Here is a 27282-nt window from a genome sequence, read left to right on the forward strand (position 1 = left end):
CACGTCTGTCCCTTGCTGAAGGCCTTCCTTTGGAGAACAGCCTCCTCCTGAGGCAGCGTCTTCCTGAGGCCCTTCTGGCGGCATTTCGGTCCCATAACAGCACCACCTGCTCTGCTCCCGGCCTTTCCCGTGTATTTCAATTCGCACGGCAGAGACGGGAACAGCGCGGAGCGGGGGCAGGGCTGGGCTCGGATCCCGACACGGGGCCGACAGCGCTCGGCGCTGCGGGACACCGAGGGCCCTCTGGGGACGGGCGGCGCTCGGCTCCCGGCGCCTCCGCGCGGTGTCCCGAGCAGCGCCAGTCCCGCTGCCGGAGGCACCAAGGAGCAGGGGCACCGCTGGTGCGCCAGGGCCTCACCGCCGGGCCCAGGACGCGGCCCGGGACCGTGACGGGACCGGGGCCGTGCCGGGCCCCCCATCCACCCCCGCCCCTCGGAACTCTCGCGAGACCTCGTCCCGCCGCTCGCCTCAGAGCGCTCGCGAGAGCTCGCCGCTCCGCGCGCGCCCTGAAGCTCTCGCGAGAGCGCCGCGCTCCCTGCCGACGGGGTGGACAAGATGGCGGCCACGACCACCATCTCCCTGGTGAGTGGCGGCGCCGCGCTGCGGGGCGGGCGGCGCGGCCCGGCCCCGAGCCCTCGGGGGGCGCCGACCGTGCCGGCCTCCGCCGGGTGCGCCCGCGGCTCTCCCGGGCCGGCGGGGGCGGGCCGGGTGCCCTCGGTGCAGCCGGGCCTCCTTGCGGGCGGCCTCCCGCTCCCCGAGGCCGCCTGCCTCACGGGCCCGCCGCGCCTCGTGCTGGGCAGGGCGAGCGGCGCCCGGGCTGTGGCGGGGTTTGGGGTTTGGGGTAGGGCCCGGGCTTTCCCTGTGCTGAGGTGCGCTCGTGCCGGTTCGTGTGATGGTTTCACGAACCTGCGTGTTTGACCAGGTCCAGGTAGGTGGTGGGGCTTATTAAGAGACTTTAATTAGGAATTTCTCTTCCGCAGAGCCGCGTAGTGTTCACCGCCGAGGTTAAAATGTGAGCTGTGGGTTACTTTTCTTGACTAAAAGGACATGACGTCCGGTACCTGGCAGTTATTTTTATATTTGCTGTTGTTTATTTTACCCATTCATGAAATGATCCCACCGTTATCGACTTTCCTGAGAGTTCATTGTGCTTTCAGGTGGTTCTTTAGACTTCTGCTGAAGTGGCCACGAGTGTTGTAAGACACCAGAGTAGTCTCATTTCAGAGACTGACTTGCTTTCTGTGCGAGTTAGTCGTAAATCGTAGAAATTAAGTAGTTCAGTAGGGCGTTATTCAGCATTCCTCATCCTAGTCCTTTTTATTCTTAGTGAAATACAGAGTAGCGTAAGGAATCATGCAAAATGAAAGTAGGTAACCTCTTAGGTGTCAGGCTGCTAGGGAAGGAGACCTGTAGTACGATAATTGTGGATGCTGGGAAACTACAAAGCAGGTGGCCAGGCTCTCACGCTCCCTGCAGATATCATCTGCTGTTAAGGGGGCCAGAGGGACTACTGGTGTGACACAGCGGGATATTTCTTAATGGCTTTCTTTTCTACTCTCCCCTTTCAGGAACAAGCATACTGGCTTGCCAGAGTGCTGAATGCTTTTATTCATGATGGGTTCAGTTTTGGTGGAATGAAGTTTATTTTGAACTTCAGAACTGTTAAACATCTTAAATAGAGCACTTGTTCTTGTCAGGTTCACGCATTGAGTTAAAGCACTTCCAAGTCATTTTTTTAATAATCTGTGTGTTTTTATGTGAGTTCTGTTCTGATCTTACTGGAAATAAACTGGATCTGAACATCCAGTGTCATGTGTTAGTTCATCAGGATTTGTGCATTGTGTGTTTTACCTTGTGCTTTAAAAAAAAAAAAACAAAAAAAAAAAAACCTGACACATGGTCCTAATGTTAATGGTCCTTAAAATGAAGAATTCAGATGTCCCAGCAATTGCTTTTTGTGTGATCACTGGCATCTTTTCTGCCATGTTCAGTGTTAGTGCCACTCTCTCCTGTATCTCCTGACCGTGCTGGAGAGAAGACAGGCTGCTCTGTGATATGAGCAGAAAGTTGCCCTAAAGTATCTTTAGTGCTTCTGCAGGGATTGCTTTTATGAGGACGGCTGCAACGCTTTCTTGTTGTTCAGGGACAATTTAAATCCTGATGGCTATCTAGAAAAGCTTGAGAATTAAGGACAAGGTAACTTCAGTGAAGAGGAACCCAGCACAGTTCTGGAGTTTGGTAAACTTAGATTTTGCTTGCAGTTAATTTTCTGAATAAAACCATAGAACTGTTAAAGCTGTTGATTACAGTGAAAGATGCGTATTGATATGCATGACAGATACGTACTACTGCATTTTCTTGCCTAGCGTGTTGTGACACACCCCGCTGCTCTCCTGGGTTACATCTGCCTGCTCCTGGTTCTGCTATCCGCAGCGTTACTGCAATACAGGCAGATTTCCGGCATGGCAGGCTCTCTTCTTCCTGACACCGTAGCTGCAACAACTTTTATTTTCCCTTCTTGATACTGACCGTGTGCCCAGTCAGTCAGGCTGAGCAGTGTGTGCGTGTCAGATGAGGGCGTGCAGCACCTAATGCCTCCTGTCCCCTTCTGGGGGACCGTAGAGTGGACTATCTGTGTGTGCCACCTGTGGGGACAGCGGGCAATAAATGCAGAGTTCTTATAAAGGTGTAATCAATATTTAATGCAATTTTGGTTTAATTTATTCAGTAATTTAGTTGGTACCTTGTTGCAGTAGAAATGGAGTCACATGGTTATAACTGGTTAAATAATTAACGTCTTGCTGAAGAAACTTGTATTTTAACCCATTTTAGTGTCAGAAACATTTGGTGCCACTGCTTTTGGCAGCAGTACTGTCAGTGTTGCGTGTTGTAGCTTTGGTACTGGTTCTTGGTACGATTTCATTGTAAATGCTCCTTGAAAGCTCGGTGGTCTCCTCACCCACTGTGGTGGTAGTTCAGAATGATAAACAGTGATTGCAATTTTGGTACTTACCTGATTTTTTGACTTTGAGGGGTTTTTTTGCATCACTTCTATGTTTTTTCCTACAATCTTTTGGTACTCTTGATGTTCATTAAATACATAAACACCAAAAAATGGGTACTGCAATTCTCTGTTTGTCTCACCAGCTCCATTTATAAGGATAAATCCACAGCCACGTTATTGCTGAGTGTTCAGAAGTTTAATTAGACCTTTCTGCCATCACTCCATATACTCGTGCAATTGCTTACCTGTCATTCTTTTTTGCAGTCTAAAAACCACAGCTCTGCTAGATAATTGGTCCTTTCCCATAGGAGGCATGCATGTTCTGTGTTGGGCAGTTCAGTGACAGCATGTTTTATCAGCCGAAATTAAGTTCACTTGGGTGTTCTGTGCAGTTCCGGGGCACTGATGTTGTTATTCCGGGATTCTCTGTTAACTGATTTGGGAAAAGTATATCTGTTTGTATTTTCGTGAGGCTAAGGCAAATTTCGTGTGAATACCGCTCGTCAAGGTGGTTAAACAGACCTGAGAACTAATTTTGGGGTGTGTTTGTGTGCAGTGACTGCCCACTCTGCCTGGCACTACGCATTGTTGGAGCTTCTTCTGGGAGGGAGAGAGGAGCACCCAGCAGTGGGTCTTGTAGAACTTGCAGTGCAGGGGAACCCAGCGTGCATGTTGAAGCTACGTGCGAGCTCTACAGCTGCACTTAGCAGCTGAAGGACTTGGAATAGCGTAGTTCAGTTGGAAGGGACCTGCAGAGATCAGCCAGTCCAACTGCTTGAGCATGTCACGGCTAACCAGAGTTAAAGCGAGTTACCGAGGGCACTGTACAAATGCCTCTGGGACATGGACAGGCGTGGGGCATGGGGCATTAACTGCCTCTAGGAAGGAAGCCTGTCCTAGGGTTCAACCACCCTCCCAATAAAGATTTTTTTCCTAATGTCCAGTCTGAACCTCCCCTAGCACAGCTCTGTTCCATTTCCTCACATTTTATCATCTGTTACCAGGGAGAAGAACCAACACCTCCCTCTCCATTTCAGCTCCTTGGGAAGCTGCAGGAAGCAATGAGGTTGCCTCTTAGCATTCTTTTCTCCAGACTAGACAACCCAAGTGTCCTCACAGGACATGCATTCCAGCCCTTTTACCAGCTTTGTTGCCCTCTTCTCCATGGTGTTAAGGACCTTAACAACATTTTTATGTTATGGAACCCAGAAGTGCACACAGCTTTTGAGGTGATGCCAATGCTGAATATAGTGGGACAACCATCTCTTTTGACCAGCTGGCTGTGCTGTGTCTATTGCATCCCAAAATGTGCTTTGCCCTCTTGGCTGCTGGAGCACTCAGCTGGCTCACATTGAGCCTGCTATCACCAGCACCCCCACATCCCTTTCTGCACTGCTGCTCTCTGGCCACGCGTCTCCCTGTCCGGGCCTGTGCACCCAGGTGCAGAACCCAGCATTTTCTGTTGTTGAACTTCTTGCTGCTGCTGAATGACAAATTGTCAGCTTCATTGAACAATTGTTGATTTGTTGACAAGGAGGTGAGATGATGCTCAGGGAAAGCAGTGTTTCCTTTAGGAAAGGATGAGTGTATTGGCTTGTCTTACTGTCCTGTTTGTAGTCAAGAGAAATCAGATCGTGTGTGTCGTAATTCGCTTTAGCACTGTGTTGTAGATAGTCAGAAACTGCAGTTTGCTTCCTCTGAGAGCCAAATATTGAGATGCGTTGTGACTTCTGGGTTCCATGACAGGAACAGGACTGTGCAGAGCATTCTGCATGTGCAGGTAACATCCAGAAGGTATTTTTTTCTCAGTTCTGGTGGAACTGAGAATAGTTCTATCAAATGCAAGGCATCAGAAAGAATCTCTCAAATGAAAAAGTATCAGAAGGAATTGTTTGGTTTTTTTTGGGGGGGGGGTGGAGGGTGTAGTTCATTTATATGCGTTTTTAAGACTTTTCATGTTTTCCAAAGTTTTACTTCAGTAGAATTTGGTGCTCAGGGAGAACTGAATATGCTACTGGCAGCATTAGTGACATTTAATTGCCTTTTTCATCTAAAGGAAAGAGATGTTTAAACATGTTTATGTAAGCACTTTGGTCATGAGATGCTATAAAGGTGACATTTTGAAAGGTTTAAATATGCGCCCATTCTCTGTGTAGCGCATCTGGTAGCATTGACAAAAAACTTGTACGTGCCCTGTGCTCTCCCTGTCGGTAGCACATTTGTTGCACACGCTTACAGTAATGGAAACTAGCGCTGCTGCTGCTTCCATCTGAGCAAAGTGGTCTAAATGTGGTGAAAAGTAGGAGTTACTAAAGTAGTTTGGGAATAGCAGAAAGTCACAGTGCAGAGAAAGACTTGGGAAGTTACGGAACTTAGAGCTGAATCTACAAGTTTAAATAGTAATTAGGGGCAAAATCCTTAAATGTTTTTATGTACATGACGGAGGACTTCTTATTCGCCCACCAGGCTTATTTTTCAGAAAAATACTGCCTTTGCCGAGGCACTCAGCTGATGCTTCTTCCAACTTCACTGCTGGCATGGGGTGTTGCAGTACGAAAACGTCCAGGTGAATGCAGGTTCCCAAGCACTGGTGCAAATAATAGAGAAAGGAGTAAACTGATTATACTGGCCAGGTATTTCTAGGTGAAGCTTCTGTTTGTTAATGACTCCTAAAATATCATCAGTCCTTTTTCCACTTCTGTCTTATTTAATCTTTTGTGTTGTTTGCTTGTTATGGTTCCTAAAATAAACAAGATTCTGTATTTTTCTTTTTCTCTTGTGTGTGTTTATACTTCAGAGAAATTCTCAGCCATGTAATAAATTTCCAACGAATGTGCCTGAACTCTTGGAGTTCAAACCACCTTAAAGGGCCAAGCAACGCTCAGAAGCAATGTTCATAGCACCAGGTATACAGTTTCTATTTATTTCTATTTTAAAGGAAGCTCGCATTCTTCTGCTTCTGTTGTCAACTCATGCGTTTTTCTTGTTCCCTCCTGTTTCCATTTGTTTAAATAAGGCAGTTTTCAAGGCGGCCGGTGTTAGTATAAAGCACCAACAGTTACTCTTACGTTGCTGCATAGCAGATTCAAATTAATTGTGCCAAGCCTTTTCTCGTTAGTGGTATTACCCTAATGTGCCTGGAAAGAGAGAAGTGATAGTCTCAATTTACTGTGACTGGCGATAGAGATTGGGATCATTTTATATCATCTGTCGCTTTTCAAATACTCTGGAGTAACAGAGAGGTTAGTAATCTTCATTGAAGAAACTGTGTTAAAAGGTATGTGGTGGTAAGCTTTCATTACAGCTGTACCATTGATCGGGGTAGGCATGTGTATCTGTGTATCTTTTGGTCTCTTTTCAGAGGGATATTTGATGGCAAAGAGCTGGGAACCAACCAGTTAGGTAGTGTCTGGGTCTAGCTTCTTGAATACTCTCTTGACTTCTAGATCAATTTGTCGTCCTTAGTTTTGATTATTCCCTCTGTGCTGGAGGTTGGATGTTGTCAACCAGTATTCAGAAGCTATGCCTTTTAGTGAGCTCAAATGTTAAAATTACATTAAATGTAGATATATGATAGTCTCTCCTTTATGAATCATACTAAAATGTGGTCACTGGAATAGCTTTTTCTGTTGTGAATTGTTAAACTCGATATGCCTTCCGCTGTTTTGCTTGTCCCATATCTCATTACTCCTACATTGCAATCACTCAGTTTTTAAAAGCTGAGGGGAAACAGAAATAGCAGTAGAAAAGGTGCCTTCCCTAAGGAAACTCAGGAAGTTCCAGGAGGTGACTGTACGGTAACATACAGACGATGTAAAGAAATGGGAAAGGGCCCCTAGAGAGCTGGGTAGACTTTTTTTTTTTTTTTTTTTTTTTAGCCAGTTAGTTAAGAAAAAGGATGACTATTAATTTTTTTTTCAGTGTTCCACAATCAGAGTTAATCTCTGAGATGATACAGCCTTCCTGCATCAAACAGGTCACCATTACCTTATTGCTTTGCTTATTGATTATTTTCAATTTGACTGTGTTGTCCATAGGTTCATGCCTGGTGCGCTGTGCCAATAAGCACAGAGTTGGAATCCACACAAAGGTCTCCCTGTTTTCTTCAAGGTTTCCTTGTTGGTTTGTTCTTTTTCCCTAGCTTTGGGACTACAACTGGACTATGCAATACTATCTTTCGATTAGTATTGTGTACTTGAGTTTCCCAGTTTGCAAGCATAAAATGGTTCCAACCATCTCTGTTTTGATTCATGTATCAGGTTGCACTTCGATTCTCTTCAGGACCTTGTGGGTTATTTAAAGCAGCTCTGAAGTTCAATCTATAGGAACCAGTGAAGTAACTGCAACCCTAGAACACTGCATTCAGATGCTTGTGGAACAGATTTTTACATTGGGAGGGTTTATTTGGCTTCTGCTTCAGTGTTCATGGTTCCTTTAAAATGCTCTCAAACGCCTCATGGTAAACTTGAGACTGACACAAACAGAAGTTTGAACTGATCCTATAAAATAGAGATTAAGAATGATCTAGGCTGTATATCTCTGAACATCATCAAACTCATCCTGTGGTTTTGTTTGCTTTTAAGGGAGGTGAGGTCCTACTCCTTGCCCTTAATAAAGAACACAGAAAGCGTTGTAGCCTGGTAGGAGGCAGATGGGTTGCTGATGGACTTGAGACAAATGGGCTAATCTTGGAAAAACTGCAGTGAGTAAAGGATGTACTTAAATTTATGCTTTCTGCTATTATCTTAGGTTTTCCCCATGATAACTTATATACTGATATCATTCCACAGGCACAAGTCCGTTCAGCCTAACGTGTATCTGCTACTGAACAGATAAGGTTATTTATCCATTCTAGTATGTTAAGTGGTTGGCTGCGAACACTGAGTCGGGAGAGTGTCATCGTTTAAAAGGATGATACAGACAGAACGCAGGTGAACAACAAAGGCAGGTGCAGATTCTGCTTCTTTAGGCCAAGAAGGCAGTCAGACTCTGGAATGGGTGCCTGCAGCAGGGGGACCATTGTGCTGTAGTCACACTCTTGGTTCTTCCTCTGTTGCAGTGATCCTGTAGAAAAGCAGTTCCCCTATGGGCAGTGTGTTCACTTGAAGCAGTGTTGGACCAGTTCTGTACAAGAAATGGGCAAGATTCTGTTGGGAAAACGAACACAGTTCATCTCATCAGAAGAAATCTCTAGTCCAATAGGATGCTTCAGTTGCTGTCATTTTAGACTAGAATAAAATAGTTCCTGTTGGAAGGGACCGACAAAGATCACGTCCATCTCAGACTACTTCAGGGCCAACCTAAAGTTAAAACACATCATTAAGAACTTTATCTAAATGCCTTTTAAGCATGGTCAGGAATGGTGTATCAACTACCTCTAAGAAGCCTGTTCCAGTGACTTAACTGCCCTCTTGGCCAAGTAGTTTTTCCTGATGCTTAGTCTGAACCTCCCCTGGCTGTGAGCCATTAAGGTAAATGAATTGCCAGAGGATTTCAAGATAAAGAATGGCTAGGTAATGTGATGGCAAATGTGGCATTTAGTAAGTTAGAACATAAAAAGCAGTGTGTGTGTTAGGGAAAGCGAACTGACTGTATGTGCTGTAGCAGGTTGTAAGGTAGCCTTTTCCTGCATGCACTAATTAGGGTTTCCTTTCTTAAAAGGAATGTGACCTCATTTTGTACCTGGAGAGGAAAGTAAGTTTAGTTAATGAGCTGACTAAGCAGCATTTAGCATCAGGCATCCCCCACATCAGCTGTGGGAAAGGATTAGTGGCAGCCCTGCCTCAGGGGAGGAGTAGGTGCGGTCCCTCTAACATCTGGGAGGAGTGTCGGACGAGGGTGGTGGTGTAGAAGGTAATAAATACCATGGTCATGACTCCAGTGCATGAGCAACAGGAGCAAATGGGCCAAAAAATACAGCTGGGGATCACAGTCCTCATGGCAGGTACGTGGTGGTTGTGATATTTAAGGGTTGTCACATCTAAGCTTCTGTTCTTACAAGGGGAACTTGCAGTTACTGTAGACAAAGCAGGCAGCTTAGGAGGCCTTGAATTTTTTGGGGGGAGGAGGAGGGCTTATTTAACTCCTTTTTAGTGGGAGGACTAAAAAGATTGTTACCAGATTGAGTCTGTGCCTCTACAATGTCTTCTGAGAATGCATAAGGTATTTATTCTCTCACCTCTTCTGCTGTTTACTTCTTGAACTTGACATTGTTTTATTTCTAAATTTCAATGAAAATAACAAATTATTTCCCTATATTGAGAATACTGTGAATGTGCTTGAGCTTCACTTATATTCAGGTGGTGTCTATCACTTATGGAAGGAATCTACCTGCTCAAAATATCTTACAGCTATTTTGTAGTTTTCTTCCCTGGCAAAAGCTGAACATTCTGCTTTTATCAGTAAATAAAACAAATCAGAAAATGTAAGTGAAAAACAGGACTGTCAATGCAGTTGTGTTTCTGGAGGAAACGGCTAACTGGCCTGTGCTGTACTGTTACCATGGCAGACACAGTGAGGGAACTGTGCTGGTGTTGTCTTGAGCAGTCAGGTGTACAGCACAAGGCCCTCCTCACTGAGGTGTGTGCTCAGACCTGAAGCACTCTGCTATCACGAAGCTTAGCTGACAGTTCTGTCGTCTCATGCTGAGAGTTGTAGCAGCAGCTTGTCTGCTCAGGAACGTGTGTTCGCCTTCGCCTCGTGGTAGGGTAAAGAAGATGCAATGAAATGTGCAGTTTGTGTGCAGACGTGATGCAGGATCTTCTGCTTCCGAAAAACTGCGTTTTTCCTGCCTGAGGCATTGGCTGTATACTAGAATAGCTTTTTGTTGTTCTCTGTTTTGGTGTTATATTAGTAGGCTCTTGATGTTCCAGTGAATTGTGTGGTGTTTTTTCTTTTTTTTTTTTTTTTTTTTTTTTTTTTCCTGGAGAAGATCAGTGGTCTTTAAAAAGCATTTGTGCCTGCAGGAAAACTCACTAGTGAGTGCTGTGAGCCAATGTTCTGTTTTGAATGGATGGGAACCAAATGAGCAGGAATACTTGCTGTTCTTCTGCTAAGATGCCAACTACTTTGGTACTATTTTTTTCCCCATGTGACAGCTTTGTTGCCGTGTCAGGAAAGCTGTTCTTGTTTTGCTGTCTGAATGGGTCTGATCCTTTTTAATTCTTTTGGTTTGTTCTTGTTAGAGAGTGTTTAGTGTTTTTGTTTATTTTCTTTTTAACTGGAGAACTGAGATATATCTTAACAGGCTTTTATTGATAACCTCACCTTTATGTTGACTATCAATTATGTGACTGTGTTTGGGCCGCTAAAGAATAATTCCTTAAGGATACAAGTTGGTAGATGCTTACCAGAAAGACACAAGCTGTTGAATCGCTTCAACCAAACCCAGTTTTATGTATATACTTCAGAGAAACTTAGTGTTACTTAATGTGGTAGGAATAATTGAGCAGTTATTTCACAGGAAGGAACTTCAGTGTAAAGCAGAAGCATGAGGCAAAGAAGTCAGTAGAGTACCTAAGACCCAAAGAAGGCTAAGGTTTGTTAGTTGCGTGTACATCTATGAAATCACACAAAAAATTAGCCCAGTGGCCCAGAAGCTTCTTTCTAGGTCTGCTCTAATGTTGGGTTTGGATATCTGCATGTGCAGGTAATATGCATCATACCGGGTATGGGAATGTTTTTTGTGACTCAGTACCTAGAACAGTGTGTGAAATTGGAAAACTTTAAGAGAAAATTTAAAAAGAGAACTTGAGAAATCAGGGGTAACAAACTGGTATGGGAAGAGATGGAACAAGAATATACGGTTACATCTGATAGAATTTAACTACTGGGATGTAGGATGGAGATGATATAAGCGAAGGCTTATATTTATTGCATTTTTCTTCACTGAACATTTGTTAAGGGAACTCTAGGTTAAGTATCCAACCTGTTCATCAATTTATACAGTTGGTGGAATAGCTCTCCCATGGGAAGTGGCTATAATATTAAAGAACAGTTTTTCACGAGTTAATAATAGTTGGCTAAAAAGTCTTCCTAAGACTGTGACAAGTGTGTTGAGTTTCTGGGAATGAAGAAATGGGTCAGATTTGTGAGAATGGCTTTTCCATGAGTGTGTTTCTATTTCCTTAGGGTACAGAGTCCATTAAGATGGAAAATGGACAAAGCACAGCAGCTAAGCTGGGGCTTCCTCCCCTCACACCAGAACAGCAGGAAGCTCTCCAGAAAGTGAGTATACTTGACATGAACTTACATCTTAGCATTCTTTTTTGGTTGGTTGATTCTTTTTTTTTTTTTTTTTGAAATTTACATTTTTTCCTGATGTTATTTAAAAAAAAAAAAAAAATCACCTGTCAAGATTACATATGGGATAATGACTGTGCTCTGTGTGGATTCGCATCTTCAAAATTGTGCCCAAGAACTGTGTCTTGGTTTGGAGTTTATAGATGCTTTTTGGGGAGCACAACATGGAATTCCCTTTTGTGGTAGGGGGAGTGCTTTTCCTTTAAAAACAAACAAACAAAAACCAAAACAAAAAAAATTATAAGTAATCATAACAACTTAAGAACATATTGTAATTCTGAGACAATATGCAACTGCCATAAAGTTACCGTGAAGAGCAGACTGTACACCACAAGAAAAAGGTTTCTGATGTGCTCCAGCTGATATTTTATTCTGTCCACACACCACATTACAAAGTCTGTTTTTCCCTTATGCACCTTTCCATGTAAAGAGACCCAGTAGCATGTGGCAAGTATTTTCAACCCCACTTGAGTCAATGTGTCTCAATCTAGATAAAATTTCAGACCAGCTCTGATTTTTGGTTGTTCGTCCTGTTTTGTACAGCCAGGGGGGAGGTTACTTCCGACTTCTGGCCCACTTTGCTGGTGAGAGTGGTGCCTGGCTTGCTGAGGAGAGCAGAACTGGGAAAAGAGGGGGAAGGAAACAAAACCAGGGAATGTGGGAACTGTGGGATAGGTGTCTTATGTATTCAGTTGAGGCAAGTATAGCATTGTTCTGGGTAGGCTTCATGTGAATGTTCCCGTAATGCTGAAGCTGCTTGTGTGTGTGTTTGGCTCACAGTGTGAAACGGCCTCGTTTCCTCTGGCTTCTCCATAGCTGACAGATGTAAATCCCCTTGTCCGTTTCCAGGTTTCTGAAGCACACGTCTCAAAGCCACGGTTTAGAGCCTACTGTTCCCTGGCACCTCCCAAACACGTACAGCCATGGAAAGCAGGTGCCTGAGGGGTTGGCTGAATGTGTTTGTACCCTCTGCTGGGAACAGGCACGTGTGGGTATTAGGTTTCCCTTGACAAAGAGCCTCATGTTAACTCCACTGGGTGTAAAGCTCAGGCTTTGTCAAATTTGTAGAAGACTGAACAAAAAAAGACAACTCAGCCTTGAGTCCTCAGCCTAGGAATTGGAGAGAGCTAGAGCATTTTAGTGAGCAAGAGCAGTGGGTCCTCCAAATTTGAATAGTCCAAATACAATAAAGAAAGGGAGGGGTAGTGCACAGTAAAGAGACTGGGCATGGGGATTAGGAGCCCCCTTCCCTTTTGTAGAACCTCTTTGTCCAGATGTTCTCTGAGTGGAAAGGACTTGAAGGAGGCTATCTGTCCTGCCCTCATCCCAGCAGGTAAGGTGCTCTGGTGGGATCTAAGGGGCAGAGGGAGGAAGAGGGGAAATGCTGAGTGTGTAGTGCATGCTGCTTTCCTAACGTTGTGCCTGCTGCAGATTGAGTCCATCCAATCCTCTGCTCGAGTGTTATGCTGTATTTCAGGGCTCGCAACTCCAAGATGCAGACCAAGGCATTAGTAAGCTGTTTGCCGCCAGCTAATGTTCAGTGCCTTAGAGCTTAGGGCTGGAGCATCAGAAAGCACCATTGGCAGCCAGTTGTGTGGTTCTGGGGAGCTATGGTGTGAAGTCAAACATCATTCCCTGTTCCGCGGTATCAGGCTGTGACTACAAAGTCTGTATTTCTTCCTAGGCAAAGAAGTATGCGATGGAGCAGAGTATCAAGAGTGTGCTGGTGAAGCAAACCATCGCCCACCAGCAACAGCAACTCACCAACCTGCAGGTGAGAGACCTTCTGAGATGCTCTTTCTGTCTTACTCTCCCCAACAAGGTGGAGTTCTTTTTGCACTTAGAACCAGAGCACAGCCCTGAGGCCTGCCCGGAGCCAGGTGAAAGCACTTCTGTTTCCACAGTGAAATTAAAGTAAACAGTCTTGAGCCCTCTAAAGAAACGCCCTTTACTCACCTGTACAAATTGCCCCCGGAGTTTTTTCTCCTGCTGGGGAGAAATTTTCTCACCTGTTGGCTGCCTAAATGTTTCTTGAATCACCAGAAGCCAAAAAATTTGCTGTAGGTTTCACCTTCAAATTACATTTAAGGTGGTGCCTATGGTTACTGTATATCCTTGCCCCATCTCTTCTGCTTGACGGGAGGGTGCCCCTCTCTCTCATGTTACCAACAGTGCAGACCCATTTCCGTCCCCTTCACCCAGGTGCCCTGCCAGCCTCACTGAGAAGTTCAGTTGGCTGCTCTTGTTAACGCTGGAAGGCCTGTGTACGGGGAGAACCCTTAATAGCCATTTAAATCTCCCTTCCTTTGGAGATTTCTTGAACAGATATCACTGCCTCCTATTCAAAGTTAGGAATCCCAAAATAACAGCTTTGGGGTCTTGGATATTTTTAATGAAGTGTCACTGTGGATGTGCTTGCCACGTTAAGCAGCTCTGGCCTTTCAGGGCTGTGCATGTTTCTGAGTGGCTGATCTAGTTGAGGGGCTCCTTTTTAAATGCTGGGGGTGAATCAACGACAGTGGTTGCAGAGGTTACTATTGCCTTGAGTCCCCCCTGGGAGAAGACCCTGCTTCCTGAGGCAGTGGCAGCAGCACAACTCCACCCTGACCTGGTGGGACTGGAATCTGCAGGGTCCCAGCGCTGGACAGTCCTTGGGACCAGGCAGTGAGGGGCAAGGAAGGAGAGGCCTCTCTCGCAGGTTCCCTGTGCCGCCGCTCTGCTTGAGTTTTTACAAACAGCCGTAGTATGCTCAGCTCCAACAGACTGAACTCTGTCTTTACTGTCTTTCAGATGGCAGCAGTGACAATGGGCTTTGGAGATCCTCTCTCACCTTTACAATCGGTCAATAGACATATTCACTTCTTCTTGGGCACTTTGTCTTAGTCAGGGCCTAGAGTGGGGAAGTATGTAGTGGTAATACAATGCTCTTAATTCAACCCAGCACAACCCTCCCACATACCCACCTGTTATGGACAAGCACAACAAGCAGAGGCAAAGTGTAAACTCCCCAGAGGAACATCCTGGGCTGGGTGCAGTCTGCTGTGACACTGGCAGTCGGGGTCCTGGAGTCAGTTGGCAAAGAAAGCTTTAGATTTCGAACAGTACTGAACACACCTGTGAAATTGTGGGAGCTGCATTTCTAGGGATGCTACAGTTCTGAGGTCCTGACCTAAAACTAACTGCCAAGGTAACTCACAAATGGGCAATTTCTTATGAAGCGAACTCACGGCACCAGAGGCCTGGCAGCTATGGTGCTGGGGAAGATGGGGGCACTACAGGCTTGCAGAACATATTGTAGCCCAGGTTGTAAGACTGCTCTTACTGTGCATGTTTCCAGACTAGGTGAATATGTCATGTTTCAAGTAAAGTTTAAAAACAAACAAACAAAAAAAGCAGGATGGAAGTAACAGAACTGCAGAACTATTCAGAGAACCCGTGTGGTCCTTTAGTGATGGAGTTTCTAATCGGCTATCACAAAGAGCTTAATTATATGATCCACAATTCTATGATTACCTGGGATTATCAATTCCCTCCTTTTTCCAGAGATGTTGAACAATGGCCACTGCAGAAAGTGTCCTATAACCTTCACTCTGCATGCAAAGGTTCATTTACAAGTATTTTCCCATCTTGCTAAAATGCAATGTTGAGTTGGTAAAATGCAACTGGAGGCCTGTCCTCCAAAATGAAAGCTGCACTAAATCTAAAAACACCTGTTTTCCCTCCTATAACACTGTCACGGTAGGTAGCACGTCAGCAGGGGGGCCAAAATAAAATCTATGGGTATATGTAAGTTTGGATTGGAATAGAAACCTCTATCTCAACGTCAATTTTTGCACAGGTGGTTTCTGAACCCTTGTGCCCAAGAAACTTCTACCAGTCAATGTAGATGCATACTTAATAGTATTAACAGCACCAATTTTGCTTTAAAAAAAACCTTACAGCTCGTATTCACAGCTGGGCAATAGATGAAAAGCACATACTGATAATGTAACGGGAAATGTTTAATTTCTCACTAGCCTCAGGGGCATAGTTAATATTGTGAATCCTTTCCCTAAGACTGTAGACAATTGGAGGCTACTGCTGATGGGACAGAATGTAGGAGTCTTCTGAACCATTCAGCTGTGCTACAGTTGAGTATAGTTTTGGTACTCATTTCTCAGCAAATGCTTTATCCCAAAGCCCATCAGGAATGTAGGAAATGCAAACAGGCCTGTGTACAACACGTTTTCCTGTTGACAAGAATCATCAATTCCTACATGAAGGAAGTGCAGTCTGAACTTCCTACTGCAGTATTTTAGTGCCTGTGATTAAAGCTTCCTGTCTACCTAATCCGCTAAGAATTACAGCTCAAGATTCCCATGTCAGTTCAGCAACATGAGCACAATTTCCTGGCGTTGTTATATTAAAATTGGAGCTAGTGGTGATGTTTTTGCATTGCCTCTTTCATTTAAAGCACCATTCCAATACGATGTTTTGGCTTGTCCTTAAAATAACCTTCATAAGTACTTATCAGCAATTTTTCATATGTACAAATATTAGCTGTTGCCTTTCCAATGAAGACTGCAGATACCTTAAGCTCCATTTCGTACACCGAGTAAAAGGGCCAGTGGCCAGCAAAAATGATTTCATATAGTTAGTGAAAGCAATAAAATTCCTATTCATGAGTTCCTGACGCTTAGTCCTGTGCTTAGTTCACAGGTGTATATTACATCACTTCCCCTAAATTGACGCTGATTCCTGTTAGTGATCCGTATATGCCTGTAGTCAGTGTGGTCTCCCTAAATTCTGCCTTTGTAGCTCCAGATTTCTAATATGTTCCAGATGTAACATAACAGTCTTCTTAGCTCTGCCCCACCTATTTCATTAGAATCTATGCAGCAGTGTAAGATGTGGATATCCTCCCGTAACGGTTGCTGCCATGGGAGGGGACAAATGCCATTTTTCTTGCCGCTGTTGCATTGATAACTGAAAAGAAGGAAATGTCCTGTTTGCATATATAGGCTTCAGAAGGTGGGAGTTACCTCTGCCTGGTGCAAGGCTGCAGTGTCTTGTCCAAGAGCACTCCTAGTAAAACACTAAATCTTTGTCACAGTCTGTGTCACCACGGGTGAGGCACTTCACTCAGACACTTGGGTTAGAATGGTGATGGCTCTGAACCTGTAAATGGATGCACTACACAGATTGAGGGGCTACTGATCACTGGCTTTCATGCACCAGAGCTGTGAAGGTGTTGGAGAACCTGGGAGACAACATGTCAGCTGTCCTGCGTGTACACGTGCCATAGTCCTCCCAGTCACAGCATTGCAGAGATATTGAAAAGCAACTTGTTTTTAACTGTGTGAAATATTAAACCCAGTCAAGAGGCGAGTTTAATACACTTCAGGAGCAGCAGTATGGGGTGAGAACCATTCCTGTTTATAGTATCCCTGTTCTATGGAATAATAGGAGTTGAACCTTTACAGTTTGTTTCCTCCTATGGTCAATGTCACTTAATGTGTTACAAGGGAGAAGGATTTCTTCAGGTACTGTTCATGTCCACGATCCTTTGACTATCACAGATGAATTGCAGGTCCCTTCTGTTTTGCCATGTAACATCCCCAGACACGTCAGAGCTCATTGTGCTCATGCTTGTTGCAGCACTCTGAAGGTGGGTCTCTTGTAAAGGCCTCGATTACAGACCCTCTTGAGCAGTGGTGGTGGGGAAGGCGCAGTTTCCAGCATTCCCTACTTTCATGCCAAGCACTGTAGTGCTGGGAAGGGAGAAAGGCATCAAGCTTAATGCTGCATTTGCCTGCTCTGCAACAGTCCGTAGCCCTTACTGCCGTATGTTTGTTCCATCTGTTCCATGCAGAACAGGAACGAAGCCCTGTGCGCATCTCCAGTGCGCTGTAATTCAGTCTTGCTGATCATAGGGAGCTAGCTGCCTGTACAGAGCCTTCATTTCTGCCTTGGTCCCAAGACGTGCTGATAGGATATGCTGGCCAAACCTGTGATTTTAGTAGGCAGCATCTTCCAAAATAATGTTTATTAGTAGTAGCAATTTTGGAATTGTAATATGGGTGAAAAATAATTGAAGGATACTGCTTTTTTGGATACCTGCTTTAAGAAATTTCTGGATTTGTCTTGCAAACAGGTTTTCAGGCATACTTAGGAGAAAATAGCACAGAGACCTTCTCTGCACCGAAACTGATAAGGGCGGAGTCTTTGGGGGCTGCACCACTATCTGAGCCAGTAACAACAGGCAGTGATAAGTACTAGCACCACACACTTAACTAAGAAGTTTCATTTAACCATGTGATTTTTATTTTTTATTTTCATGTTTGCTTTGCTTTTGAAATGTGTGGTGGAAGTGGTGCCTAGTACTGGATCTTGTACTGCCTGGGGTGGGTGGAGGGGAGGAGGTGGTGTGTGATGCTTGAGGGGGTGGGGAGGAGGTACCCAATTCCAGATCCTTTGCTGCCTGGGAGGATGGGGTGGGGGAGGGAGTGAGTAGGTGGTGCCCGATACTGGATCTCTTGCTGCCCCTTGTGGGAGGGAATGGGAGGGATTGCTGATAGTGCCTAGAATTGAGACCTTTGCTGCCTGGAGGGGGAAGCTGTCCTAGAATGAAGTTATTTCCTCCTCCTGCAAGTGTTGCTGGAGATGCGATCATGCTGGGGAGGGTTAGACCTTACCAATGGGGTTGGAGTTAAGGCTCCTGAAGTGGCAGACCCCATCAAAGATTTGACTGCCCCAGGAGTGAGCTGTACTGCTTATCCGCTCCAGCAGTCTGTGCATTGAGCAGGAAAATACTTCTTTATTACTACGTGTGCCAGGCTGTGCTGCAGCCCAGTGAGGAGCTACCTGCTGTTGGGTCATAGCTCCTGGGAGGGAAGGAGGAAGGGAAGGAGGTCCTGACATCCATAACCACCCCCTGATCTAACCAGCCAGTTCTTCTTTCCAATACAGATGGCAGCTCAGAGGCAGCGCGCCTTGGCCATCATGTGTCGTGTTTATGTGGGCTCCATATACTATGAACTTGGAGAAGATACCATTCGCCAGGCCTTTGCCCCATTTGGACCCATAAAAAGCATTGATATGTCCTGGGACTCGGTTACGATGAAACATAAGGTTGGTTAACAGGCCTTAAGTGATGTTTTTATTCTCTCCAAGGCTTTTGTGAATATATCCAGGAGAAGAAGGAATGTTTGTCATAGACAGAAGGCTGCTTTAGCATTTGATTTTAAGAAATTGTTTTTATCTGCTCGCTCTGCTTATTTTTGCAGTATTCTGTACTGGGAACCATATGTGCATGGGTATGGTGTGCACAAAAGATGCTAAACAGCTAGCAGTCCTATATGCAGTAGCCTTTCTCTGCTAGGCCTCTAGGTATGAGAGATTCTGAAAACAGTAGCCTTGAAGGAAAAGACTTCTCAGACCACAATAGTCAGAATCCAGTATGTGGGAATTCTTGGCTGCATTAGCAGGAACTGGTGTTGACAAGATGTGACTGGTACAATTCAACAGGAGTATTCCTTCTGTCCTAGGGTTTTGCTTTTGTGGAATATGAGGTGCCAGAAGCTGCTCAACTGGCCCTGGAGCAGATGAATTCTGTCATGTTGGGAGGAAGAAATATAAAGGTGAGTAACAGGCATGCCCTGAAAATTCCTAGTTCTCTTTACTTCGAATAAAGATTTTGATGCCTAGAAATGCTTCCCTTAGCACTGTAGCATGGAAGATAACCTGAAGCCTGTTCCCTGATAAATCTTCATTTTTCAACCTGCTGAGTATATAGTGTCTGTTGGTCCCTCGCTCTCTGAGGAGAACCGCCCAGCATGCTAATAAAGTCAAGAAACTTGTTCTTATCAGCTGGCAGTTCCCCCTCACACACACATAGTATGGAAATTACTTAAGCACAAAACAAAGATGATTCATGATACTTTGTGTTCTTCATATGCTGTGCCTGTGGATGGTAGATAAGTAGCATCAGGCGCTTTTTTTGCCTGTCAGTAGCATGAGGAATTTTAAGCATTTTGCCATACAAAAAGAAGGCGTTCAGCACAAGCTGAAAAGAACAAAGGTTTGTAGCTGTGTGTATTCAGGCAATCAGTAGGAGATGATCTCTGAAAGGTGGAATTTTGGAGATTGAAATCTGGGGAGGAAGCTGGCATTTCCTGCAAAGTGTTTTATGTCCTGCATTTATCTCTGCATTTCTGCAGTGTTAGGGGTTTAGGAGCCTTCAAAATAAGGTTATAGAAACGTGTTTTGCTTTCAGCATTGTTTTTACTTCTTGGAAGTTGGTCTTTGGCAGTTTAGGGAAGATAAACACTTAGCTAGGAGGAAGGGGGAAGGAGGGGGACAGAGTCAGTCCAGGCTCCCAGTACTGCTAGAATCACAAAGCAGGTTGTGTCCCAGAGCTGAGAGTCAGATGTTGTCCTTTGTTAATTTTGACCTTATGAGGGGTTATGTGGTTTGCACAGGAAGTCAAGTGGTTGAGTGCTTACCTACTATATGTCTTGGCAAGTCATGCTGTTGCTCTTCAGACTGTTTAATGGACTGTTTCCTGTTCTCTGCAGGTGGGGAGACCTAGTAATATAGGTCAGGCACAGCCAATTATAGACCAGCTAGCAGAAGAGGCACGGGCTTTCAACCGCATCTATGTGGCCTCTGTTCATCAGGACCTTTCAGATGATGACATCAAGAGTGTGTTTGAGGCCTTTGGAAAGATCAAATCCTGCACGCTAGCCAGAGATCCCACGACAGGAAAACACAAAGGCTATGGTTTCATTGGTAAAATGTCTATCTGATACTTGTTCTGGGATAAGGAAAGTAGTTGGGATCATCCTTGTCATTTTTTACTGTAGTGGAAGAGTTACTTCAAACAATGCGATAGAGATAAATTTGTATTTAGAAGTCTGATTAGTAGCCAGATACTTTTACTCACCATTTATGGGGGTTGAGAGATTATGCTATGCTTGCTGTTCTCAACAGTGCTTATGTGATCAGAGGAGTGAGATGAGCAAGCTAAGCACTGAGGGGTTGCTTTTTTAAACAAATATAAATCATAATTGTGCAGTAAGAGAGTTGAATTTAGGAGTAAAAAGGGTCACTTGCAAATATTCCTCCTTCTCATTGTAGAATATGAGAAAGCACAGTCTTCTCAAGATGCAGTTTCCTCTATGAACCTCTTTGACCTTGGGGGTCAGTATCTCCGAGTTGGTAAAGCTGTGACTCCTCCAATGCCGCTCCTGACACCTGCTACACCAGGGGGATTACCTCCAGCAGCAGCTGTTGCTGCAGCGGCTGCGACAGCAAAGATTACAGCACAGGTAAGACATAAGTTGCTGTGACTGAAAGAAGTGGATGTTTATTGTCACCCTGCTAAAAACAGGCATGCAAACTGTTCCAACCTGTTGTATTCTGTAGTTTGAGTGAAGGCTTCAAGCCTAGATTGTACTCTTTCCAGGACTTCACATGTAGAAGCTTACCCAGGACACACTTGTGCAAATCTGATACACCAGCATTTGGAATGGAGTCTGGCCCGCCTGAGCAGAACTTTTATTTTTTAAATAACAGGATAAATTGGAGAGGATTCCTTGTTGGTAGGCATACAAACAATTATGGATGTGGTTATGACAGAGGCTAAAAGAATGCCTTAAAATATTATGTGAATAGTCAGACAGCAGTGGGGGCAGTAACAGTTGCATGAGCAACACTGCTGTTGAAAAGACTGCCTGTATAGTAAGCTGAAAGTTGGTCCATCATGGCTTTAAGCTGTCCAGAAAGCAGGAAATACAGTGGGTTCAGCAGAATTGGATGTCGATGCAGGAGTCTAGCAGTTCTCAAACTTAGTTTGCTCAAAATAATAGAAGCTCCTGGTTATAACCTGTAAGTGTTGATGGAGGAAAACTGCCTTTCAAAGTAACCTGCATACCTGTGCCAGTATTCTTTGCCTTGGGGGACAGGATCTCTTCCTGCATCCCTGCTGCCCAAGAAGGAAACAAGTTCTAGCACTGTTCAGTTCTTGGATGCTCTGGAGCCAGAAGAAAAAAAATAAAAAATAAACCTGCTGAGGTGTCCAGTTTATACCTGGTACTAATATTTCTTTGAATCACAAGGTACAGGTAAAAATAGGGGGAGGAGGAAGCTGCTATTTGCGTGAAACTCCAAAGTGGTTTGCATGTCCCAAGTAGTAAGTTCACTACAATCTGGAAACATCTGCATTTGACTAAGGAGGCAAGCTGAGGTATGGCTACGTTTTGGATCAAAATCACCTTAAGGAAGAACTATTAACTCTTCTGTTTAGTAGAGATCTCTTACAGATCTGTATAAATTTTATCATTTCTTTCTGTAAAATGTGGCAGGATTTGCTACTTTGAGGAAAACTTTAGGAAAATCTTAAATTCTGTATATAGAATAATGGTTTTGAAGGACCTCAGAGATACTCAGCAGTCTTGTTCCCTTTACTTAGCCATTGTAGAGACTTAGATTACCTGTCTGATTTGCCATGATGGTAGTTTTAGATAACTAGAGAAAAAAGTAATAATTAAAAGGTTAAAGGTTTTTTTTTTTTTTTTTTTTTTTTTTAAAAAAAAAAAAAAGGCATCTGTAGGTTATGCCCCCAGTACAGTTCCTGTATGGAACATCTTATTGTTAGTAAGAACGTGGGCCAATGTAGTCTGTAAGGGCTTTAGTTTCATATATTTTTTGTGATTCAGATAAGTTAATCAGTAAACTCAGTGGGATTGAAGAAATCATGGGCGTGAGAGGGAAACTTTCAAGTACGAGATGCAACTTCAGATCTGAAATGCAACTGCAGTTTGGAATTCACGTGCAAGTCAGAGAAGGAGGAAGCGTTTCCACACTTAAACTTTTTTACACAGTAAAAAAAAAAAGTCAGTCTTGCAACAGAAAATAAGAAACTAAAGTTATTAGAGAAAGTTTCTTTGTCTATTTAAGAAAAAAGTGATGCAGCTAACTACCAGAGTAGTCAACATTATGGTAGTCTTACTGCAGCACTGAATGCTTACATAAGTATTCTTACCCTGCGTTAGAAGCATAAGGCAAACTGGCTAATGCTACACATGGAATTACTGCAACCTTGGTGGGTTTGTATCCACCAAGAGTTTATCACGTGTGGTTGTACACTTAAGTTTCGTGTTTTTTTGTAATTAGTCTGTCAAGTCAGGCTATTGTTGTATGACTGAAGAATAGCAAATATGATACTTGGGTTTAAGGTAGGATACAAAACTGATATCTGTGGACTTTCTTCTGACACCAGTGGTAGGGAAAGATTGAATACAAGCTTTAAAGGAAGAACAAACAGCTACGTGATGCATATAGGTGTTTCAGGAAAACATCAAATGAACATAACTAACTTTGTTAAGACTACTGTTGCACTTAATTAGCAAAAATATTTACTACATATTCTATGAACAATTCAGAAGTTAGTAGAGACCCATATGTGTGTAAGACCAAGGCTACTATAATTAACATCAAGGAGCATAACCAGGTGAGAAGACATGCTAGTGCTGTGCTAGAAGTTGCTTACACTTCACTTTCTTGGTGGAGTTACTTATAAATTGTTCTTGATTTATCTCTACACACAAAAAATATTAGCAATCATATTGTAGGCGTTAGGAAAAGAGTACTAATGAAATTAGTTGGTAACACGGAGATGAAAAGCATTGTTAATGTAGAGGAGAATTGAGTATCAGAGAAGACTGGAGTAAGAAACATGTACAGCATTTACCAGCTGAGTACGAAATGTGACATTTAAGGATCAAAACCCCAGAATTTTTGCTCTGATATGTCAGGGCGTATATGATCCCCATGAAAACAGAAAGAGAAGGATCTGAATAACTACATTATGAGTTCAATAGCCTGGAAAACAACCAAAACAAAAGGGATCCTAGGATATATTACGTGTGTTATTTTTGATAGCTTTATGGAAATGTTTTCGTCTAGTTAAGTGATATGGTTGAATTCTGCTCATCTAGAGTGAGATGAGAATGATGTTCCTTTATACCTGCTATAATCCAAATAAACATAGTTATTCAGGGAAATGGAAAACCTGATATGCAGGAAAAAATAGAGAAAGTGACTTGGTGTAACTGTAGGAAAAAAGCTGCAAAGTGTATCTAATTTTTGCTCATGTACGGTCCATATGGAGACATGCAGGCAATGGGAGAAGAGGTTCAGACAATATGGACAACAGAACAGAGTTAAAAATGCTTTAGTTATCAAGGCTGAAAGTTTGAAGAAGAGCTTCATCAAAGGCAGTGGGTTGATATGCTTAAGTGGATCACATCCCTTAGCATTATTGAAAAGCTTTATTTGTGTAGTACTATTAAACAGTACCTTTTTCTCAATTGCTTTAAGCAGTTGGTTGAGGAGCTCTTAAGGTCTTCTAGAGCATCAGCAGGTGGAAGCAAGTAGAGATTCCTCCTGTCCTGGAATTGCATGCATTTTGCAGATCCTGTACTGAATTCCGTGATGTTTTTCATTCAGTAACCTGCCTAGCAGCTTGAGAGGATAGGTGAAATTTGAGCACTTCTCTTCCAATTCTTGACATCTCATAGCTTCCACATTTCAGTGGGTGGCATAGATTTTTGCTTGTTTGTTTTTTTATAGTAGCCTTGGGGAGCTGTCATCCTCAGAATCTATATACCTAGTATTCTCTTAAGTGTGACAAGGGCTGAGCCTCAGTTGAACATACCCATAACATGACTTCTTGATGCAGAATTAGTGCTTTTTTTTTTTTTTTCTTGTAGGAAGCAGTGGCAGGAGCTGCAGTTCTTGGCACTTTGGCTACCCCTGGGCTAGTATCTCCAGCACTGACTCTTGCCCAGCCATTAGGGGCATTGCCACAGGCTGTAATGGCAGCGCAGGCACCAGGAGTCATTACAGGTATGTTTACTCCTCATTTTGTCAGCTCTGTAACTGTTACAGTGCACGGTTCTTTACAGCTTGGGTCACGATTAAGGAGAATTTGAAGCTGAAATCCTCTTCCCTCCCTGGCTTTGTCAGGAGCTGTTACTGTACAGCATAGCAGGAGTTTTTGATATATAATTTATCATTATTTTATATATTTATCATTATTTTATATATTTAGCCAGGGGAGTTTTAGGCTAGATGTTAGGAAGAACTTCTTCACTGAAAGGGTTGTGAGGCACTGGAACAGGCTGCCCAGGGAAGTGGTGGAGTCACCATCCTTGGAAGTCTTCAAAAGACGTTTAGATGTAGAGCTTAGGGATATGGTTTAGTGGAGGGCTGTTAGCGTTAGGTTGGAGGTTGGACTCGATGACCTTGAGGTCTCTTCCAACCTAGAAAATTCTGTGATTCTGTGATATAATAGATACAATAGGTACATGAGATTCACAGCAGTGTGTGCATAGTACCCTGAATGAAACTCTGGGTGTGTATAGTTGTTACCCCATGCAAAGACCTGTACTCTGTCTCACTTCTGGGCATATGATGAATATGATGAATATATTGAGTGCATATATCCCATATTGTTGACCAAGTTGCTGTGTATGCCTCCCTGCTTGTTGTTTGTGTAGAGCCAATAAAACCCTATAGTTTCTTTGATCTTCTTTATTACTGATTGGTGTGTATTCGAATGTTGCAGAACACCAGTTCTTTTCTTTATGCTACAGAGTTTGTACTCTTACAGGTGTAACCCCTGCCCGACCTCCGATTCCCGTCACTATCCCCCAAGTGGGAGTTGTGAATCCTATCCTGGCCAGTCCCCCAGCATTGGGTCTGATGGAGGTCAAAAAGGAAAAGGAAGAGGAGGAGGTATTCCAGGAGTCAGAGAGGCCAGAGATGCTAAGTGAACAAGAACACATGAGCATATCTGGCAGCAGTGCCCGTCATATGGTGATGCAGAAATTGCTTCGTAAACAAGAGGTGAGTGTAATGTGGCTACCCTGAGCTGGTTCCAGTTATCAGCAAATGGGATAACTAGTTTTAGGTCTATCTTAATGTGGTGTAGCTCTGCAGCTTTATACTTGGTAAACTGATTCTGAAATGCCATGACCACTAAACTGTGATGTTGGGTAGAGCCATCAGTGGGAAGAAAGGATGTGGCAGAGTTGGGCCTCTAACATGCAAAAACATACAGAGGCTGCACAGAGAGGTTGTGTAGTCTATCCTTGGAGATATTCAAAAGCTACGTAGGCATGGTCCTGGGCAACCTACTCAAGGTTGCCTTGCTTGAGAACTAGGTTTGGATCAGGTGATCCTGATCATCTATCTTAAATCATCTGTTATTCTGTGATAAAGAGAAGTGCTATGTTATAAAAAGGTTTAGTGGGGGATATGTACAAAAGGTGTGTTGCAGGCACTCTAAAAAGCTCGTGTTGTTACGCTGTGGTTGATGCTTTAACTAAAGTACCTGGTCAGCCATTAAATGTCAGGGGTCTGAAAAAAAGTTAAACTTCCTACTGTATTCAGACATAAGGAACAATCTTAAAAAAAAAAAAAAAAAAAAAAAAAAACTCTTGAAGGTAACAAAGTAAAAAAAAAAAAATGACTGGATAGCAACAGCACAAGAAAAGTGAGATAGTTCGAGTCATCTGCACTACAAAGATGTGTCTAAAGAGCTTGCTAGGTTGTTTGTTTGTTTGTATTTAACTTTAGTGTCTTAATTCTATTAATGCACTTTTATTGTTCCTTCTCTCTGCAGTCCACTGTGATGGTGCTTCGCAACATGGTGGATCCAAAGGACATTGATGATGACCTAGAGGGAGAAGTGACAGAAGAGTGTGGCAAATTCGGGGCTGTAAACAGGGTCATCATCTACCAGGAGAAGCAGGGAGAAGAGGAGGATGCTGAGATCATTGTCAAGATCTTTGTGGAGTTCTCCATGGCCTCAGAGACACACAAAGCCATTCAGGCTTTGAATGGGCGCTGGTTTGCAGGAAGAAAGGTGGTGGCAGAGGTGTATGACCAGGAGAGATTTGATAACAGTGACCTGTCAGCATGAACTCTACTTGGAGGACTTCACCCCTACCCCTTCTGCCTGTCTGTTTTTTTAGCCATGTGTAAAGAATGCTCCAGGGTGAGCGCAGATCTCTGTGATGTACTTGTAGTTTGGATAAAAGCGCAAAGAAAGCTAGTGTGTGTTCTTGTGTGTGTTAAAGGGGCTAATAACCTGCCAACCAATCTGGCATGAGTGTAGCCTCATCAACATAGAAGAGTGGGGCCAGAGCCTGAAGAGAGGTTGCTGTTTTTGCTCCTGCCTTACACTGCGGTCACTTCAAAAACACTCAGGTCAAGATCCCACTGCACCTTTGAGGGACTGGGATAGCAATTTTCTTCAAAGATGGGCTATAAATGGTTGAATGGAGGAGGGAGTCCCTAAGTGTACTATAAAAGCACTCAAGGGTGCTGCTGAAATACTTCAACAACAGTAGAGGAGAGCTTGGGCAGTTCTGGCAGGGAGTCTTCCTGCTGAGGACTTGCATCTTGAGCTTGGGCTTCTGGGAGCCCAAACGTGGAGCAGAGTCCAGAAAGTGAACCAGTTGGGTCTTTTGGCGTATTCACATCCTGTGTATTCTGATATTGTAGTTTGCACTTCACAGTTTTGTTGATGCATCAGTTACCCTAACTGATCCTTCCTAAATGTGCCAAAATATTTCCATCGAGTCAGGCTGAGGCATCACAGCCGGGATGAGAGTGGGAGTAGTGTTGATCTGCAGCACCTAAAGTGTATTTAATAAATAAATCTAGTCCTTGTATTATGGACAGCGATATAGAACATATGCCTTGCCTGAAAGAAAAGTTTGCTATTGAGGACCCATGGTTTTTGTAATATTTACAGAGCCTGAATGCATTTTTTTTTTTTATGTTCTTTGTTTAATGAGCAGGAACAGAATTAGCTTGTATTGATGATTCTAAATACTCTAAACAAGTAATGGTCTATGACATTGTTTGTTGTGCAAAACTGCTAGAGACAGCACAGATTCAAATGAAATATTTATTTTAATTTAGAA

The 27282-nt window shown here is 43.6% G+C and overlaps 1 protein-coding gene across 8 annotated transcripts; it reads left to right on the forward strand.

Moving 5' to 3' along the window:
- Positions 1–436: 436 nt before the first annotated feature.
- PUF60 (poly(U) binding splicing factor 60) lies at positions 437–26405 on the forward strand. Of its 8 annotated transcripts, XM_084509227.1 has the most exons (13): positions 567–582; positions 5802–5910; positions 11135–11230; positions 12155–12239; positions 12990–13079; positions 14096–14146; positions 18254–18415; positions 18832–18924; positions 19861–20074; positions 20423–20613; positions 24058–24193; positions 24960–25195; positions 25974–26405. In XM_084509227.1, the coding sequence occupies exons 3-13, from the start codon at positions 11160–11162 to the stop codon at positions 26271–26273; spliced, it is 1629 nt and encodes a 542-aa protein (XP_084365353.1). In that variant the 5' UTR covers positions 567–582; positions 5802–5910; positions 11135–11159; the 3' UTR covers positions 26274–26405. The 8 variants fall into 8 exon arrangements, with proteins under 8 accessions (XP_084365358.1, XP_084365355.1, XP_084365357.1 ...); XM_084509232.1 differs by lacking the exon at positions 5802–5910 and having other exon boundaries at positions 437–582; XM_084509230.1 differs by lacking the exon at positions 12155–12239 and having other exon boundaries at positions 561–582.
- The last annotated feature ends 877 nt before the right edge of the window (positions 26406–27282 follow it).

This window comes from Aythya ferina (genome assembly GCF_964211825.1).
Source record: "Aythya ferina genome assembly, chromosome: 2".
Taxonomy (NCBI): domain Eukaryota; kingdom Metazoa; phylum Chordata; class Aves; order Anseriformes; family Anatidae; genus Aythya; species Aythya ferina.

Coding starts and splice junctions, on each gene's coding strand:
- PUF60 (XM_084509232.1), top strand. CDS start 11,160: ATGGACAAAGCACAGCAGCTAAGCTGGGGCTTCCTCCCCTCACACCAG. Junction 11,231..12,154: donor AGCAGGAAGCTCTCCAGAAA/GTGAGTATACTT, acceptor GTCCGTTTCCAG/GTTTCTGAAGCACACGTCTC. Junction 18,925..19,860: donor TGGGAGGAAGAAATATAAAG/GTGAGTAACAGG, acceptor TGTTCTCTGCAG/GTGGGGAGACCTAGTAATAT.